A 14,655-nucleotide genomic window follows, 5' to 3' on the forward strand; every position below is an offset into this window, starting at 1 on the left:
CACGATGATGGCCACTTCCCACAGAATTCACTAAAATGGTCAATTCAGTTCCTCAGCAGCAGCAGCAGCAATCCGTGTGTCGCCTGGCTACAGGAACTGCGTGAGACTGTGCAGAGGCAGGATGCCCCACAGGAGCAGGGGACGCCCCCCGGGCGGAGCTGTTCCAGAAAAGGGCCCGCAAATGCTTTCTCTGAAGGTTGGACATAAGCATTTGGGTTATGCAGCCTATATGATCTCTGCTATGACCACACAATCTGGCAGTGGTAGGGTGACAACAGCCACTGACCACACATAAATGCATGGTCCAGCTGAGTGTCAACAAAAATTTCCTTGCAGAAAACAGGCACAGGCTGGATCTGGTCTCTGGGCAGCAGTTTTGGAGCACTGCTCCTGAGTATCCTGCAGGTCTGCCTGCAGGCCCCCGTGACTGGCGCCGAGCCCCCGCTCGGGTAGCCCCCGCCCAGGTAGCCCCCACTCAGCTTTGCAAGCGTCCGTGACTCCACAGGTTCCCTGGCTCAGGATCTGTCTTACCTTCCAGGCTGGTCAGAACAGTGGCCAGACAGAGCACGTCCCCTACCACCATGGCCCCGGACAGCTCTGGGGAGATGGCCTGTAGGACAGGCAGGGGCACGAAGTCCGAGAGGCCTGGGTGCTCTGCGTCCCACACACGGAGCAGTGTCAGGCCCACACTGACTGTGCGGACAACGCAGGTGTTGTTGGTGGGGCCCTTCCCGATCTGCACAAAGTCGTCTCTAGGCACAGGAGAGAAAGGAGGGCTCGCTCTCAGTCTCGGTAAAGAAGCCTCCAACTCCCAGATGGAGAAATGTAGTCCAGGTCCTCTGCTGAGCAAAGCATTCGACTGACTGAGGTCCCAGTTGTGGCCCCAACTCGAGGTTACCAAACAGCGGCCCCAGACGAGGGACCACTGCAGGCAGATGGCACAGGCTCTACCTCCTCACTTGTCACCCCAGAAAGCACACACAGCCTGCAGCTAGGCAGTGGCAGCAGCATCATTCCAGCATTCCAGAAAGGAAACTGAGGCCCCGAGGGGAAAGAGATCCAGAGTGCTTCCCTACGCTCTTCCCACCAGAGAACTGGACATGCCAGAAAGGGAAGGCTGCCCTTACTATGCAACCTGACTGCAGAAGCAGCCTCTGCCCTTTCCTCCTCTGAAAAATGGGGATCATCACGTGCCCGTGACACAGGCCTGGCGTGAGTATTACATGAGGTCAGCAGTGGGGAGGCACCTGCCACAGGGCAGGTGCTCAATGTTGCCAATGGCAGCTTTGGTGCATAAGTGTGGACGGCGTGGGGTGACAGTTTGGGTTAGGGATTGTGGCTGCATCCTTGCCTCCACCACACCTTTTGATCCTGAGTGCTGACTGGGTCTCTATCAGGTGCTCCTGCCACAAGAAGGCCAGAATGACCTGCAGTGCAGCCAAAGGGCTGGGAGAACTAGGCTCCATTTCCTCCAGGAAATGCCCTAAACTGACAGATGGCAATTCTGTGCACACACACAGAGCACCATGGTTTGCCAGAGGTCCTCATGACCCACTCCCTCAGCTGAAGGAAAGCCCTGGAACCTAGGCCACACTGCCCAACATGATAGGTGTGGAAACAGATTTTTGGATGGTGACCTGCTCACAGGGCCCACAAAGGGCAGAGCTGTGGCTAGAACCAGGCCTGACTCTAAACCCTAGTTCTTTCCATAAGGCAACACCCTTGACACCTGTCTTTGAATGCATTCAGCAACAGGGAAACACAACCGTGGCAGGACCTGTGGGCAGCCGAGGCTGAAGGGCCAATCTCCTGTGCCTCGGGGCGCGCTCCCTGGAGCTTCCCCACACCCTACTTCCTCCTCTGGGGGCTGATGCCTGTCTATCTTCCTCTGAAATGGTCTGCATCCCCCGAGGGCAGTGGTGCTTCCTCGTGGCCCTGCACGGTGCAGCATGCCCACATCTCTTGGAAACTGAAGTAACGCACATCTTCCTTCAACAGCAGCAGCCTTTCTGTGTTATCCCCAGTTGTCTCTATCAGGTACCAGACAGGACTTCACAGGAGAAATGACCCTTGCCCACATCCTACCTGTTAGTGGCAAAGTTGAGGACCGAATTGTGAGCATGGAAGACATCTCCAGAGTTGTCGTGGAAGTGGACAGTGAAGGTCACGGTCATTCCCAAAGGCACAGCCACCAGGGCCTCCTTGTTCTGGGTGTGCAGGACAGGGCTCATGGAAACCCTCAGGTAGGAAACAGGGGATACCTAAAGGACAACATACAGGTATGATGAGGATTCAGTCCCAGGGACTGGCCTCCAGCAAAACCTACCTCTCAAGGAGGGGACGCCTGCCCCCAGGAGGATCCACTTCAGGAACAATGCGGGGCTGGACTTAGGGGTCCTGAGAGGAGTAAAGGCCACACTCCCCAGAGTGTCCCAACTTAGTGACAAAGTTCTTACCTCCCAACACAGCAGATTGGCCTCACTATGAGAAAACCCACCCAGGAGTGTCCCAATCCATGACTTGGAAAAATGAGATCGCTATTCACATTGAGAGAGGGCCCCCTGGGCTGCAATATCCAGTTTCTTCAGAGAACCTGGCTCTTGGGGCATTTAAAGAAACAACGTCCTTCTGGATCGATGGGGAAGCTCTAAGCATGACACAGTGTGCCTGCAGGACACCAGGGCAAGGAGGGAAATGGGGATTTCTGGAGCCCAAGAACCCAAGCTCCATAAACAGCAGCCCTTGTTTCTCTGAGTCCAGGTGAAAATCTATCCTGGCTCAAAAACTAGTGCTCCAAAGGTCTGAACTTCTTTGACAAAGTTCAGTGGTGCAGTGTCTGGTATACAGCTAGTGCTCAATACATATTTGTTGAAATAGCATGAGCAGTCAGTCACTTTCACTCACCAAAAACTAGAGAGGGGGATCTGCTGCCAGGCACCCACTTTGAAACAGAAGATGTGAATTAATGAAAAAGGTCTGTGACCCAGGCAGAGTCTAAAGATTTAAGTGAGTGTGTGTCTTCTGTCATCCAGGGTTCAGCAAGTGGTGATGAGACATGGAAAGAAAATTCCATTCAGCAAAACCCCAGGACCTGACCCAGGGATGCTGATGGAGAAGGTCCCATCCCTAAGGAACACAGAATGGCAGAGGGCAGTGCCATGATATGGTAGAAGGACACCGCCCAAAGCAGACAGACCCCATCTCTCAATTCCCATGCAACCTTGAGCAAGTCACTCCCACTCTGAGCCTCAGTCTCCTTGTCTGGAAAATGGGCCACCTCATTCTCAAAAGCACAGCGGATGTCATGTACTGGATGTCACGACTTTTATGGCAGATACCGAGCATATCATCCAATGCTCTTAAGAACAGATCATGTTCCAGGCACTGGGCTGGCCCAGAGCAGGAGCTCCACCATGGGTGGTGATAACATCAGTGGCCAAGCACGGTGGGTGGAGCACCGGCACTCCAGTCAGGAAGCTGTGGTGCCAGTCCCATTTCTGTAACCTTACGCCAATCATGGATCTCACTGGGCCTCATCTATGAAATGAAGTACTTGGAATCAATGATCTCCCAAGGATCTTCGGCTCTGACGACCAGAAGATGCTGTAGCTTTTTATCTACCCTGAGTTATTCTTAAATTCCTATCTACAGTTTCCCAGCTGGAAGGTGAATATATTCACTTTTACTCCTGAGAGGCATATTACCTCAGTGCTATTGCTTTCATTACTCCAAAAAGGAGGAGAATGCAACCCTACCTTTACGGCAACAATGATGGTTTGGTTGGCCCCAAAGGGCTCTTGTGCAATCACTTCGATGGTGGATGTCCCGATCATAGACCCTGATGCTAGAAAGCCTTTCTCATCAACATGCACGACTGGAACCTTTTCAGGTCCATCCAGGACGCGGTAGCTCAGAGAGGCTGCACCATCCCTTTGGAAAACAAAATAGAGCTGTTTTTGTAGACGGCAGCAGTGGGAGTGGGCCTGGATACAATGCCAGGACATCTAAGAGTCTGCAGCTCCCCATGCTCCTTGGAGGTGAAAAAGGCCCAATCTTGGCCCCACGGGCCTCAGGACCATGTGCTGTCAGTTGTCTGAGGCTTCATCAGTCACCCACGGAAAACTAATTCAGAAATCCAATGGTTCCAAGCAAAGTGCGGCTTCTCACTCTTCCCAGAGCAGCGCCTGCCATGAGTCGGCCAGCAGGCAGGGAGAGACTGTGAGGGCAGTTTCTTTCATCAGCTCCATGGGACATTTACTGTAAAATATCATTTCTGCAGCAAATTGTTCTCAATTTACTGAAGCAAGGCAGCCTGGCATAGTGGAGGATGGGGCTTTGAGTCTGACAGAAGCCAAAGCCGGTCCCAACATGTCCTGCCACCAGCTGTGTGCACATTACGTCCCCTCTTCTCTCGGCATTGACTTCTTACATGGTAAAAGGTGTGCAATGATTTTGCCGTGTCCTATTTCTAAGGACTGTCAACAGGATAAAAACAGGCTACCTGCTAAGAAAACTGTTAGCAAACTACTGATACTATGCACTGGGTAGCAAGCAAATTACGCCATATTTTTTACCTTTTTACATATTTATTAATATAACAAAGAAACCCAGGAAGGAAAGGCCTCCAGCTCCCAGGGCTAGTTCCCATCATCTCTGTCTCTTCCACAGCCCTATAGATGACTAGGAGCAAATGTTATTGCTTCTGCCTAAACATTATTTCTCCACCAACCCCTTCCTCTTAACCTGGGGAACTCTTACTCATCCTTCAAGAACTCCAGCCCGAGCATCTCCACCTGGGACATGCCTCCCCTAAATCCCCATGGACAGCACCCTTCTTTGGGCTCTGGCTTGAATACTACACCTTGCTTTCTAATAGCCTTCTCCTGCTACCCTCCTCCAGGGCACCCTATGTCACCCATATCCGCGTTCCTGGAGCCCAGCATGGAGCCTGGCACTTTGTTACTTTTGGCTGAATGAAAACATGTATGTGTTTCATGCAACAAGTAAGTGTCCTGTGGCCCGTGGAGTCTCCCGCTTGGCAACTGCCATTCAAATGCAAGCCACTGTTATGAAAGGCATCCTCCTAGAATCAAAGGTAGGAATTATGTTTGCAGAAGAGCTTTAAACAGCTCTTCCCAAGAGTTACTGTGTGGCCCCCTCGCCTGGGGATCTCCCTAGAGTGCAGCTTCTCCTTGGGCAGGTCTTGGGTGGAGCCTGAGAGCTGCATCTCCTCTTCCTGATGATGCTGATGCTTCTGGCTCATCAGCTACACTCTGAGTGGCAAGTCTGGAAACACAACACTTCTAAGCTGGTGTTTTTTTTCCCTTTTAAAGACTGAATTTTAGTAGCTTGCATAAAAATGTTTCTAGGCTACAAGGAGGAAAAAGAGACCCACAGTGAGAAGTGATTTCAAGAAGCAGAGAAGCACCACAGAGAAGAGAAGGAGCAGGCAGAGGCCTCATCCATTCCAAGCACAACAGGAGAAAACCTCCCTGAAAGCACCCATGGCTCCTGACAGTGTTGACACATGAGCTGTCGGATGCAAGTACAGCCACACAGCTTTGCTGGAAACAAGAGCTGAGTCACGTACCTGTTTGTCTGCAGCTTTATATACGAGTTGGGCGACATTAATATTTGTTCTGCTTCTATTTCAGGGTTGAGCAGCTGCAGCTTCTCAAACACCTGCAAGAGAGGGCAAGTTTCACTTCCGATAGGGCACTGGAGTCATATCCAGGCCAGGTGTCTGCTTCTCTCCTAGCAGCAAGAGTCGAGGAGGGGCAAGAGAGGAGAAAAGCAGCTTTCTTGCCTGTCAGGTCACTGGTGACATGATGTGAAGGGCTGACCTTTAAGAGGCCAAAGGTGTGGCCGGGTGCAGTAGCTCAGCCAAGGCAACACAGCAAACCCCCAGTCTCTACAAAATAATTTTAAAAATTAGCCACGCATGGAGTGTGCAACTGTAGTCCCACTACTTGGGAGGCTGAGGCTTGCACTCCAGTCTGAACAGCAGAGCAAGACCCTAATACACACACACACACACACACACACGTGTGCGTGCCAAAGATATGATGAGAAAAGGCAGGCAGCCTCATGTTTGTGTAGCCTAATGGGAGCTCCTTTAAGGAGCCTGGAAACATAGGCCTCTCCCTCCGTGCCAAGTGAGGGAGAACTTTACCTGCTAGGATATGAGCTCGGAGGGCAGCACGCACAACTCCAGCAACAGGATCTTGCTCAGGGTAACTGTGCCAGGACTGAGCCTGGGCAAGGCACCACCTAACTGCTCCTTCTTCTCACAGAGACATCCTCCTCCTCATTGCCACCATCTCAGAACAACCCCCGTTCCACCTCCCAGGCCCCTCTGGCTGGCTCTGGCCATGCTCTTGCAGGATCCACATAGACACACACAAGGGCCTGGCGAGGAGCTCAGTCTAGCAGATGATCAGCCTCATGAGATTGGCTCAGATCTCATCCTGGGATGCCCAGGTGCTCCAAGGCCCTGGTAGCTCCCCGAGCCCACAGCAGCAACACCTGCCTGGGAACTCCAGACCCCTTCTCTGTAAGACTTCAGATGTGTCCACCACCTGTGTAAGTCCCCTCTCTAAGGCCCCTTGGGGCTGCTGCCTCTGTGGCCTCCCAGCCTGGTTCAGGGGCAGTCACTAGCTGGCAGGTAAAGCTGTGCCCTGAGCTCCCCACTGGCCTCTGATCAGACCAGGTGGATGCCCTTTGGGCCTGAGCCCTGGGCCATGGCCAGTATCATCAGATCTGACAAGTGCTTCTCCAAGAGGAAGATGGCCTGATTCTGTCCCTCCCGGCTCCTTCTGTGCTCTGTCCAGGTAAGCCTAGATTTCCTTGTGTGCACAGTCCACAACTAACACCCTCTCCATGCCTGTCTTGAGAGTTGTGGGCTCCATATGAAGTGACAGGAGGGGCAGCACTTCCCAAATGATGAGAAACAGCCTTTGGAAGCTGGGTGGGGTTTCAGTGTCAGGTGAGACGAGGCTGACTTGTATGCCCCCTTCCAGCATCCACAGGGAAGCCACCTCACTGAGTCTGACGCAGACACACTTACTGCCCGGTAAATACATTCACAAATAGGGTTCCTCCTATCTTTTTTAAACCATGCATTCCTGGCCGGGCGCGGTGGCTCAAGCCTGTAATCCCAGCACTTTGGGAGGCCGAGACGGGCGGATCACGAGGTCAGGAGATCGAGACCATCCTGGCTAACACAGTGAAACCCCGTCTCTACTAAAAAATACAAAAAAAAAAAAACTAGCCGGGCGAGGTGGCGGGCGCCTGTAGTCCCAGCTACTCGGGAGGCTGAGGCAGGAGAATGGCGTAAACCCGGGAGGCGGAGCTTGCACTGAGCCGAGATCCGGCCACTGCGCTCCAGCCTGGGCGACAGAGCAAGACTCTGTCTCAAAAAAAAAAAAAAAAAAAACAAACAAACCATGCATTCCTATCTTTCTCTTTAGATGAAGGGGGAGTTGTAAGAGATTTCCCACTTTCCTGTTAACTAGAAGAAAAGCAACAGCACAAGCCCCATGGTAAATGGCAACTGATACTTGATCTCACTGTCAGGAAGACAACAGGGAGTGGTGGGGCCTGTGGCAAACCGGACAGCGCAGCTCTAACGGAGTCAAGGTTGCTTCTCATTGCCTGCTGATTTTGCTGTGGCAGACACCATATCTTTAGGACATGCTGCATCTTAGATTTTCACATAGAATCTTCCTATCTTTACATGACAACAAGCTGTCTCAAAGGCCTGAGTAAGCCAAATAAAACACATTTGTAGGCTGGATCCAGATTCTCTAGTTTCTGATTTACTCAAACTCCACCTGCTATCAGATAGGGAAACAGAGGCACAGAGCTGTCAAGTGACCCAACTGAGGTCACACAATTTGGAAGCTGCAAAGCCCTGCCTTTAATTCCATGATAGGCTCCAGAACTTACTTCCTTTTAACAAAGAACATGCACTTGGTGAGTGTGGGGATGTGCATGTGGACCTCTGTGTGTCTGTATATGCGTTTATGTATGTATATGTGTCTCTGTGTGTGTGTATATGTGTGTGTGTGTGTGCACGTGCAGGCAGGAGTGAGGGGTTGGCAAATCGGTGGGGTTTTTTTTTTGTGGGTGTTTTCTTTCTTGAAAAGTTTGCTTCTTTGCCCCTGATCAGGGAGGTGCTTGGGTTAGACATAGTTTATTTCTTCTTGAGGAGGGGACTAGAAACTGTTTTGGGACATATAGGGAACATTTTTTGTTTTTCTTTACAGCTTAGGAGCACCTAGGGGTTACTGAGGTCCAGAGGAGCAGAACGAGGCCCTTGAAGACAAAACTGCTCTTCAGAACCAATTTGCCAACTCCCTACCTTGCAGAGGGGCCCAGAGAGGCAGGAGCTCACCCAGATCCCATCCTGTAAGTAGCAGGGACAGGCCAGATACAGACCCAGGGCTGCACCCCAGGCAGGAGAACTGCTGGACTCAGTCCTGACCCCCTGGCTCTGAACAAGGCCCCTCCCTCTCTGAGGCTGTTTTCCAAATGCAGACAGGTCACAGTACCCCGGCCTCTTGAGGCCATTCCCCACTTACCCTGTGACCTTGACCCTCCCTGCCTCAGGGGCATCAGCAGGTGGCAGCCCCTTCAGCCCCTGCCCAGCAGGCTTCACCTGAGGTCTGGAGGCAGCAATACTGAAAAACGTGTAAGGGCGCCCCAGCCTCTGGGTGCTCTATGTGTGTTAAATAAACACAGACGATGAAATTAATGGCCACTCAGCCACAGGGAGCCCCAAGCTCAGAATTTTTTGCTCTTTTGGCCACACATCAAGTGAGTTCCCACCTCCAGGCCTTTGCCAGCCCCTCTCATCCTGAAACATTACTCTTCTGTGAAGACTTTGCTTGGCCCTACCTCTGGGCTCCCACAGCACCAGTCACACTCGGATGCTTACCCCACTGCGATGGACCACTGTCAACCCCATGGACTGAGAGTTTCTCAGGTCTCCCAGCCTCTGCCCATGCAACATGTGGCTCTGGAGGAGGATTGGGCAGCTGGCACTTCCTCTCCCCCTTCCCTGTGGCCTGTCCACCTGCCTCCTACCTGGACTTGGATCTCATCCGAGAGTTCTCTAGCCAGGCCATACAGCTGCCCCGATGTGGGGTCCACAGGCTTGACCACCACCCTCAGCCCGGTCCGGCCTTTCACCCGGCCAAGCACGTTCATGGCAAAGTTGTACTGTGACGGGAGTCGGATCGACGCCTGGAAGACATCAAACACATTTTCAGGTGTAAGGCCCAGGTCCCTGTGTCCTCAAAAAGGTAGAGCTGGACAGTAGGCCCAGAACCCCCAAGCCCTCCTCCTGGCAGCTGTTGGCCTATTCTCAAGGGCCCTGCCTTCCTGCCCGGGTTGGGTCTGCTAATTCCAGAGCTGTGCAGACCCGGCTTCCCCAGCATGGGTGCCCAGGTCCTGCCCTGCCTGCATTGCACAACGTGCACAGATGCATTTGGAAAATACTGGGCCCACCCACATAAGCCAGGGGCCTTCATGACAGGTTGTCCCTCAGACTTCAGTGCTTGTAGGTCACCCAGAGTGATGCTGGGTTTTGCAGTGTGTCCCTGCAGACTGCTTTGTTTTATGATATCTGTTAATAAGTCTCACTGCTTGTGCTCCATGGGGGCAATGTGGGGGAGCCCCCAGGCACCAGACACAGGACCCTGTTCCCACTGAGTAGGGTTGTGGGGGGCATTAGTCCTACACTAGACAAGCTTCAGACAGCCTTTAGGGAATCCCATCCCTGGGCCTGGGCCTCTTTCCAGGCCTCCATCCCCACTGTCCCTGAATGAGGCAGGGAGCGACCTTTCAAGCCACCCTCCACTTGGGTCCTGTGTGTCCAAGACCCACCTGGGCTTGAGCCTAGAGTCACAGGGGCTGGTGTCCAGTCCCATTTCCCCACTGGCTTGCTGGGCAACCCTGGGCAAGTCTCTTCCTGTTTCTGGCCTCAGTTAACACAGAGGGACTTAGTAGTCTCCCCGGCACCTTCCAGCTCTGACATCTCAGGAGGAGCCAGGGCCCCTCGCTGGGCTAAGGGAAGGGGAGTTTGGCCTCTGGGATGAAGCAAGAGAAACCGAGGGCTGCCAGGCATCATCTCAGAAAATGGTCAGAAGCTGCAGACTCTGACCTCCCAGGACTTTTGTGACTTCCTCACACGGCCACTTCTGTCAGGAGAGGCACCTACTCACTCTGTCTGCGTGGTTAGCATTTGAGAGAAGGGAGTCCCGATGAGCCTCGGGAGAGGGAAGAAAGCGGGAGGGCCTCTCTAGGTGTGAGGATGAGGACCTCCTCTGAGACAATGTGGCGGGAACCCTCCCTGACCCTCGGGCTGCTGGCCTGGGACAGGGCTGGGAGGTGAGCTCTGGGGGGATGGTTACCTACCTCGTGGTGCCGCCCTCGGAGGTCCAGGACGTCCCGCTTGGTGACAGACCAGTGGAAGGTCAGGCCTGGCACGGCATTGCCAAAGGAGAAAGGGTTCTGGTGGTTGGTGATGCCAGTGACATATACGGGCATCTGCAGGAAGAAGTCAGAAGCAGTAGTTCCCAGCACTAGGAATGCCCCCAGAAGCTTTGCTGCCTCCTTCAAGCAGTAGGAGACGAACCCAATTCTTCCCCAACCAGAGAAGAGCACGGCACAGGTTTGGGAATTTTGATGAAATATCAAACGAGCAAACCAGAGGTGGGACTGTTTTCCCCACACTGTCCCTCCCCTGCAGCAGGCTGTGCCTCTCCATGGCCAAGAGACTCATTTCTGGAAGGAGTCCCTGGAGCTCTAGGAGGCCATGGGTCCACCAACAGCACAGCTCGCACTGCCCCACAGTACTGGTTCCTCCAGGCCCCTCTCTCCTAATCTAGCCGGGGTCCCTGCTCACAGGGCATGCGTGGGTGCGGTCCCCAGCTCCTTTAGTCTCTTATTTGCTGAGTTGGCTTGAGGGCACAGGTGGAGGCAAGATGGCAAAAGGCCACAGCAGGTGCCGTGCCAGGCTGCCCAGTCCACTCCCAGTGCTGCCACTTCCTAGCTGTGTGGCCCTGGGCACGGGCCTTAAGCTTTCTGTGTGTTCATTTGTTCATCTGCAATACCAAGATGGTTCTGACACTAACCTCCCAGGGCTGCTATGAACACCAAATGGATTAATGTCCAAGACAGCATGGAGTGGAGTAAGCACCACGGTCACTGTGCTCCTGTTAGGCATCTGGTGCTATTCCAGATGTGGGAAGGTGACAGGACAGCAGGAAGCAGGCCTTCCATCAGTGGCTACCAGAGAGCAATGGAGGGTGTCTCCCTGGGTGGGGACAGGTGAGAAGCAGGCCCTAGATACCAGGGCCAGGGAGATGGAGGAGGTGGAGAAGCACTCTAACTCGAGGACAGGGTTCCAGCAGTGGCTCTTCGGGAACCAGCATTCAGAGCCCAGGAGGTCAGCTCACCTGGGTGCCTGTCCTCATCCGCATGATGGGGGCGCGGATTCTCACGGCCCGTAGCAGCAGCACCTCCACCTGCACGAGGTCCTGGGGAAAGAGGCTGGCACTTAGGTGCGGGGATGCTGTGCTGGCCAGGGATGTTTCAGGAAGGGACCCCTCAAGGGAAGGAGGCTGTGGCTCAGAATCTGTGGCGAGAAAGCCCCTCAGGATGACCAGCACCGTGCTCCTCTGCCCCAGGAGGCCTGGCTTTGTGGGCGGCTCGTCCTTCATGGGCCAGCCACTGCCTCTCCCAAGGTCCCATAGGTCCCAGTCCAGTCCTCTGAGGCTGCCGCCCTGTCTGATCCAGCTGCTCCGGGTCAGCACTGCAGACTTGGGGCCGGGAACTGGTGCCTGCTCTTCCTTAGGCCTGGCTGCCCTCAAGCAACAGGTCTCCAGGCCCTCCCAACCCCAAATCCAGCCTGCCTGTCTCTGACTGAGCAGAGTACAGGGACGAATGCAGCAGCCCTGTAGAGTCTGATCAGAATTTATAACCTCCTTCATTCTCAACTCCACACTCCTATTAATCTGGCCAAAGACTAACTCTCCTGGCTTCCTCCTAGTGCTGCTGAGTCATGCTGAACTGAGGCTATTAAAACCCTTAGGCCCTTTGACGTGCTCATGCTGAGCCCATCTTCTGAGCCTCATGACTTGGGCTAATACCTGGCACACAGTAGGTGCTTGATAAAAACCCATTCCCCTCCTTTCACTCATCCTTCTGCTCAGTCTCCTCCTGCTCGTCCTGGCCTACCCCATGGCCTTGGGGTGCTGGCTGTGTGACTTGGAATGGACAGATGGAACTGGAAGCATCTGACCAGAATCACATTCCAGGCATGGACAAGGGGCCACAGGTGAAGCCCCTGCCTGCCTAAGCTCAAGAACATGCCTTTCAGATAGGGCTGGTGGTGCAGCCCCTCCACCTGCCAAGACCACCAGGGCCTTTCCCCAGCACCTCCCCAACTCGCCAGATGGGGGACCTAGAAGAGAGGGTGCCCAGCAAGGTTAGACCACAAAGACAAGGAAAACACAGGGTCCTGTGCCCCTCTTGCTGAATTTCTAGGAAGCTGCCCTTTACCTACGCCCTTAGGAGAAAAACCAGCCAGCTCCTGAGGATGCACTCCTTTTTAGAGGAAAAAAAAAAACAAAAAAACATACAGTCTCCTGTGGTCCTGAATGTCACGCTCCAGGAAGCCCATCTGAACTCTGCCCCATCCCTAGGACAGGTTTTTACATCCCCAAGGCTTTCTCTTTGTCTTCAAAATTGACACACACTGGGAAAAGGAGTAAATCAATGAACTCAGTGATCAAAGTCAGCCTCTGAGAATAAGGACTTCCCTACACCCTGTCTGGGGCAGTGCACTCGCCAGCTCCTGGGGCGCTGTGTTTACAGGCTCTGAACTCAGGACTGCACGGACTGCTTCCAGGGGACCTAGTTCTCATGAGGAATGGGATGACTGACTCTGAAACGGGTTTCTGTCCACAGTTGCATTACACATCACAGAAGGCTCTTCTTACAGACCAAGTTTCTGGCGCAGCTGTGAGTAGAACCCCAAAGCAGCCTTCCAAGATGCTTCAGCAAGTCACTGCTGGCGAAGCAGGTCAGGCAGAATGCAAAGGCCCTGATTTTAGCCCTGAGCCCTGAGAGGACTCAAGGAGATGAAGGCAAAGTGCTCAAAGCAGCGCCTGCCCTCACCACGAGTGCCATCATCCTCTACTGGAAGGGCCCTTTGGGGCTGGGGGTTGCTGAACACCCTGCTCTGTAAGGAGCAGCTGGAAGGACTGGGAGACTCAACCTGGAGAAGAGCAACCTCTGGGGGTCTGGGTGCATATCGGCAGGGCTGTCCTGCACCAGGGTCCCTGCAGGGACTGCAGACCCAGAGGGCCGAAGCAGTACCCTTGGAGAGGGGTGGTACTCAGAGGCAGAACCCAAACACAGTAAAGAGGCTTCTGTCCCAGGCACAGCTGCCTTGGGAAGCAATGGGCCCATGGCCAGAGCTGGCCATCCCAGGGGGTTCAGAGAGTGCCAGTCTCCAATAGCACGCCTGTTACCTGAGAGATGATGACCACCTTGCCAGTCTCTGCATCCACTGCCTGCACGAGCCCAGACACAGTGCCGTTCCCGACGGCGAGGCCTCGTACCAGCCCGGCAGCACTCACCAGCGCAACGCTCTCATTGCTGATGGAGAAAAGGATGTTGGACTGAGGCTGGGGGCCGCCCTCGGAGGTGACCTGAGCAGGGAGGAAAGAGCGGTGTGTCAGTGCCCATCATGCCAGGCAGCCCACGCCTCCCACTCAGAGAGCCAGGGCCCCAGTGCAGGCAGCTTCTGCCTTCTTCTCCCAGTCACTGCATGCAGGGCCACAGGTAGCGTGCCTGGAACCGGGTGGTGGCCTGCACTAGGGCTGGAGCAGGACATGGCCTCTCGGCTCTCACCTGCATCGTGGCCCCGATAAGCAGTGTCACCTTCCTGGGCATCAGCCTGAACGGGGGAAAGACCTGTTGGGAGACACAGGAGAGAAAGGACTGCTGTGCCCCAAGCCCACGGCACTGAGCATAACTCATGTGCTACATGTTTCATGAGAGGAAAACTTGGGGCATGGACATCACCCCTCTCTGAGCAGTGACCAGAAAGGCCAGGGTCCTGGGCCAGTGCTGGGGGCTGTCTCCCAGTCACTGGCCGAGGCTCCCTGGTTCTCTGGGGTGTGTTCTTCTGTCTGTGACTGTGTTTCACTTTCCCTAGATGCTAAACTCCAAAAGCTGGGCCGTCCCCTTGGAGGGATGGCTTTTATGCAATTGAGTCATCCCCTCAGAGCAGCGGTTCTCAGTGTGTGGTCACTAAGCAGCAATGGCAGCAGCGCCCGGGGACACATTAGCAATGTACATCCCCAGCCACCTGGCCTGTGGAGCCAGAGGTAGCCCCACAGGGTAGCCCCACCAATACGGGAGCACCCAGAGCCCCAGAGGTTGCTCTTCTCCTAGCACACCCTCCGGATTAGCCTGGGAGGAGACCAGGGATGTTGATGCCACTCTGTGGAGCAGGTGAAGCCCCCACCTGCTCCTCCTGCAACCCCTACAAGTGTCTGCCTGGCAGGAGTAGGTGAGTGAATGCAGGAGGTGGCCAGGGTGCTACTTGTGTGGGAGTATCGGTCTCTGCAGCTGCGCTAT

At 54.2% G+C, this 14,655-nt stretch overlaps 1 protein-coding gene across 1 annotated transcript in view; it reads right to left on the reverse strand.

Moving 5' to 3' along the window:
- The window catches only part of NUP210 (nucleoporin 210), a 106,213-nt gene that overhangs the window by 10,214 nt on the left and 81,344 nt on the right, over positions 1-14,655 (reverse strand). The window contains exons 24-32 of the mRNA XM_015130197.3: positions 13,924-13,986; positions 13,542-13,721; positions 11,463-11,543; positions 10,420-10,551; positions 9,088-9,246; positions 5,591-5,682; positions 3,756-3,930; positions 2,086-2,261; positions 532-752 (exon numbers count right to left, since the gene is read on the reverse strand). Of these exons, the coding sequence (XP_014985683.3) occupies positions 532-752; positions 2,086-2,261; positions 3,756-3,930; positions 5,591-5,682; positions 9,088-9,246; positions 10,420-10,551; positions 11,463-11,543; positions 13,542-13,721; positions 13,924-13,986 (1,279 nt within the window). The remainder of the gene's footprint in view (positions 1-531; positions 753-2,085; positions 2,262-3,755; positions 3,931-5,590; positions 5,683-9,087; positions 9,247-10,419; positions 10,552-11,462; positions 11,544-13,541; positions 13,722-13,923; positions 13,987-14,655) is intronic.

Source organism: Macaca mulatta, chromosome 2 (assembly GCF_049350105.2).
Source record: "Macaca mulatta isolate MMU2019108-1 chromosome 2, T2T-MMU8v2.0, whole genome shotgun sequence".
Classification (NCBI taxonomy): Eukaryota; Metazoa; Chordata; class Mammalia; order Primates; family Cercopithecidae; genus Macaca; species Macaca mulatta.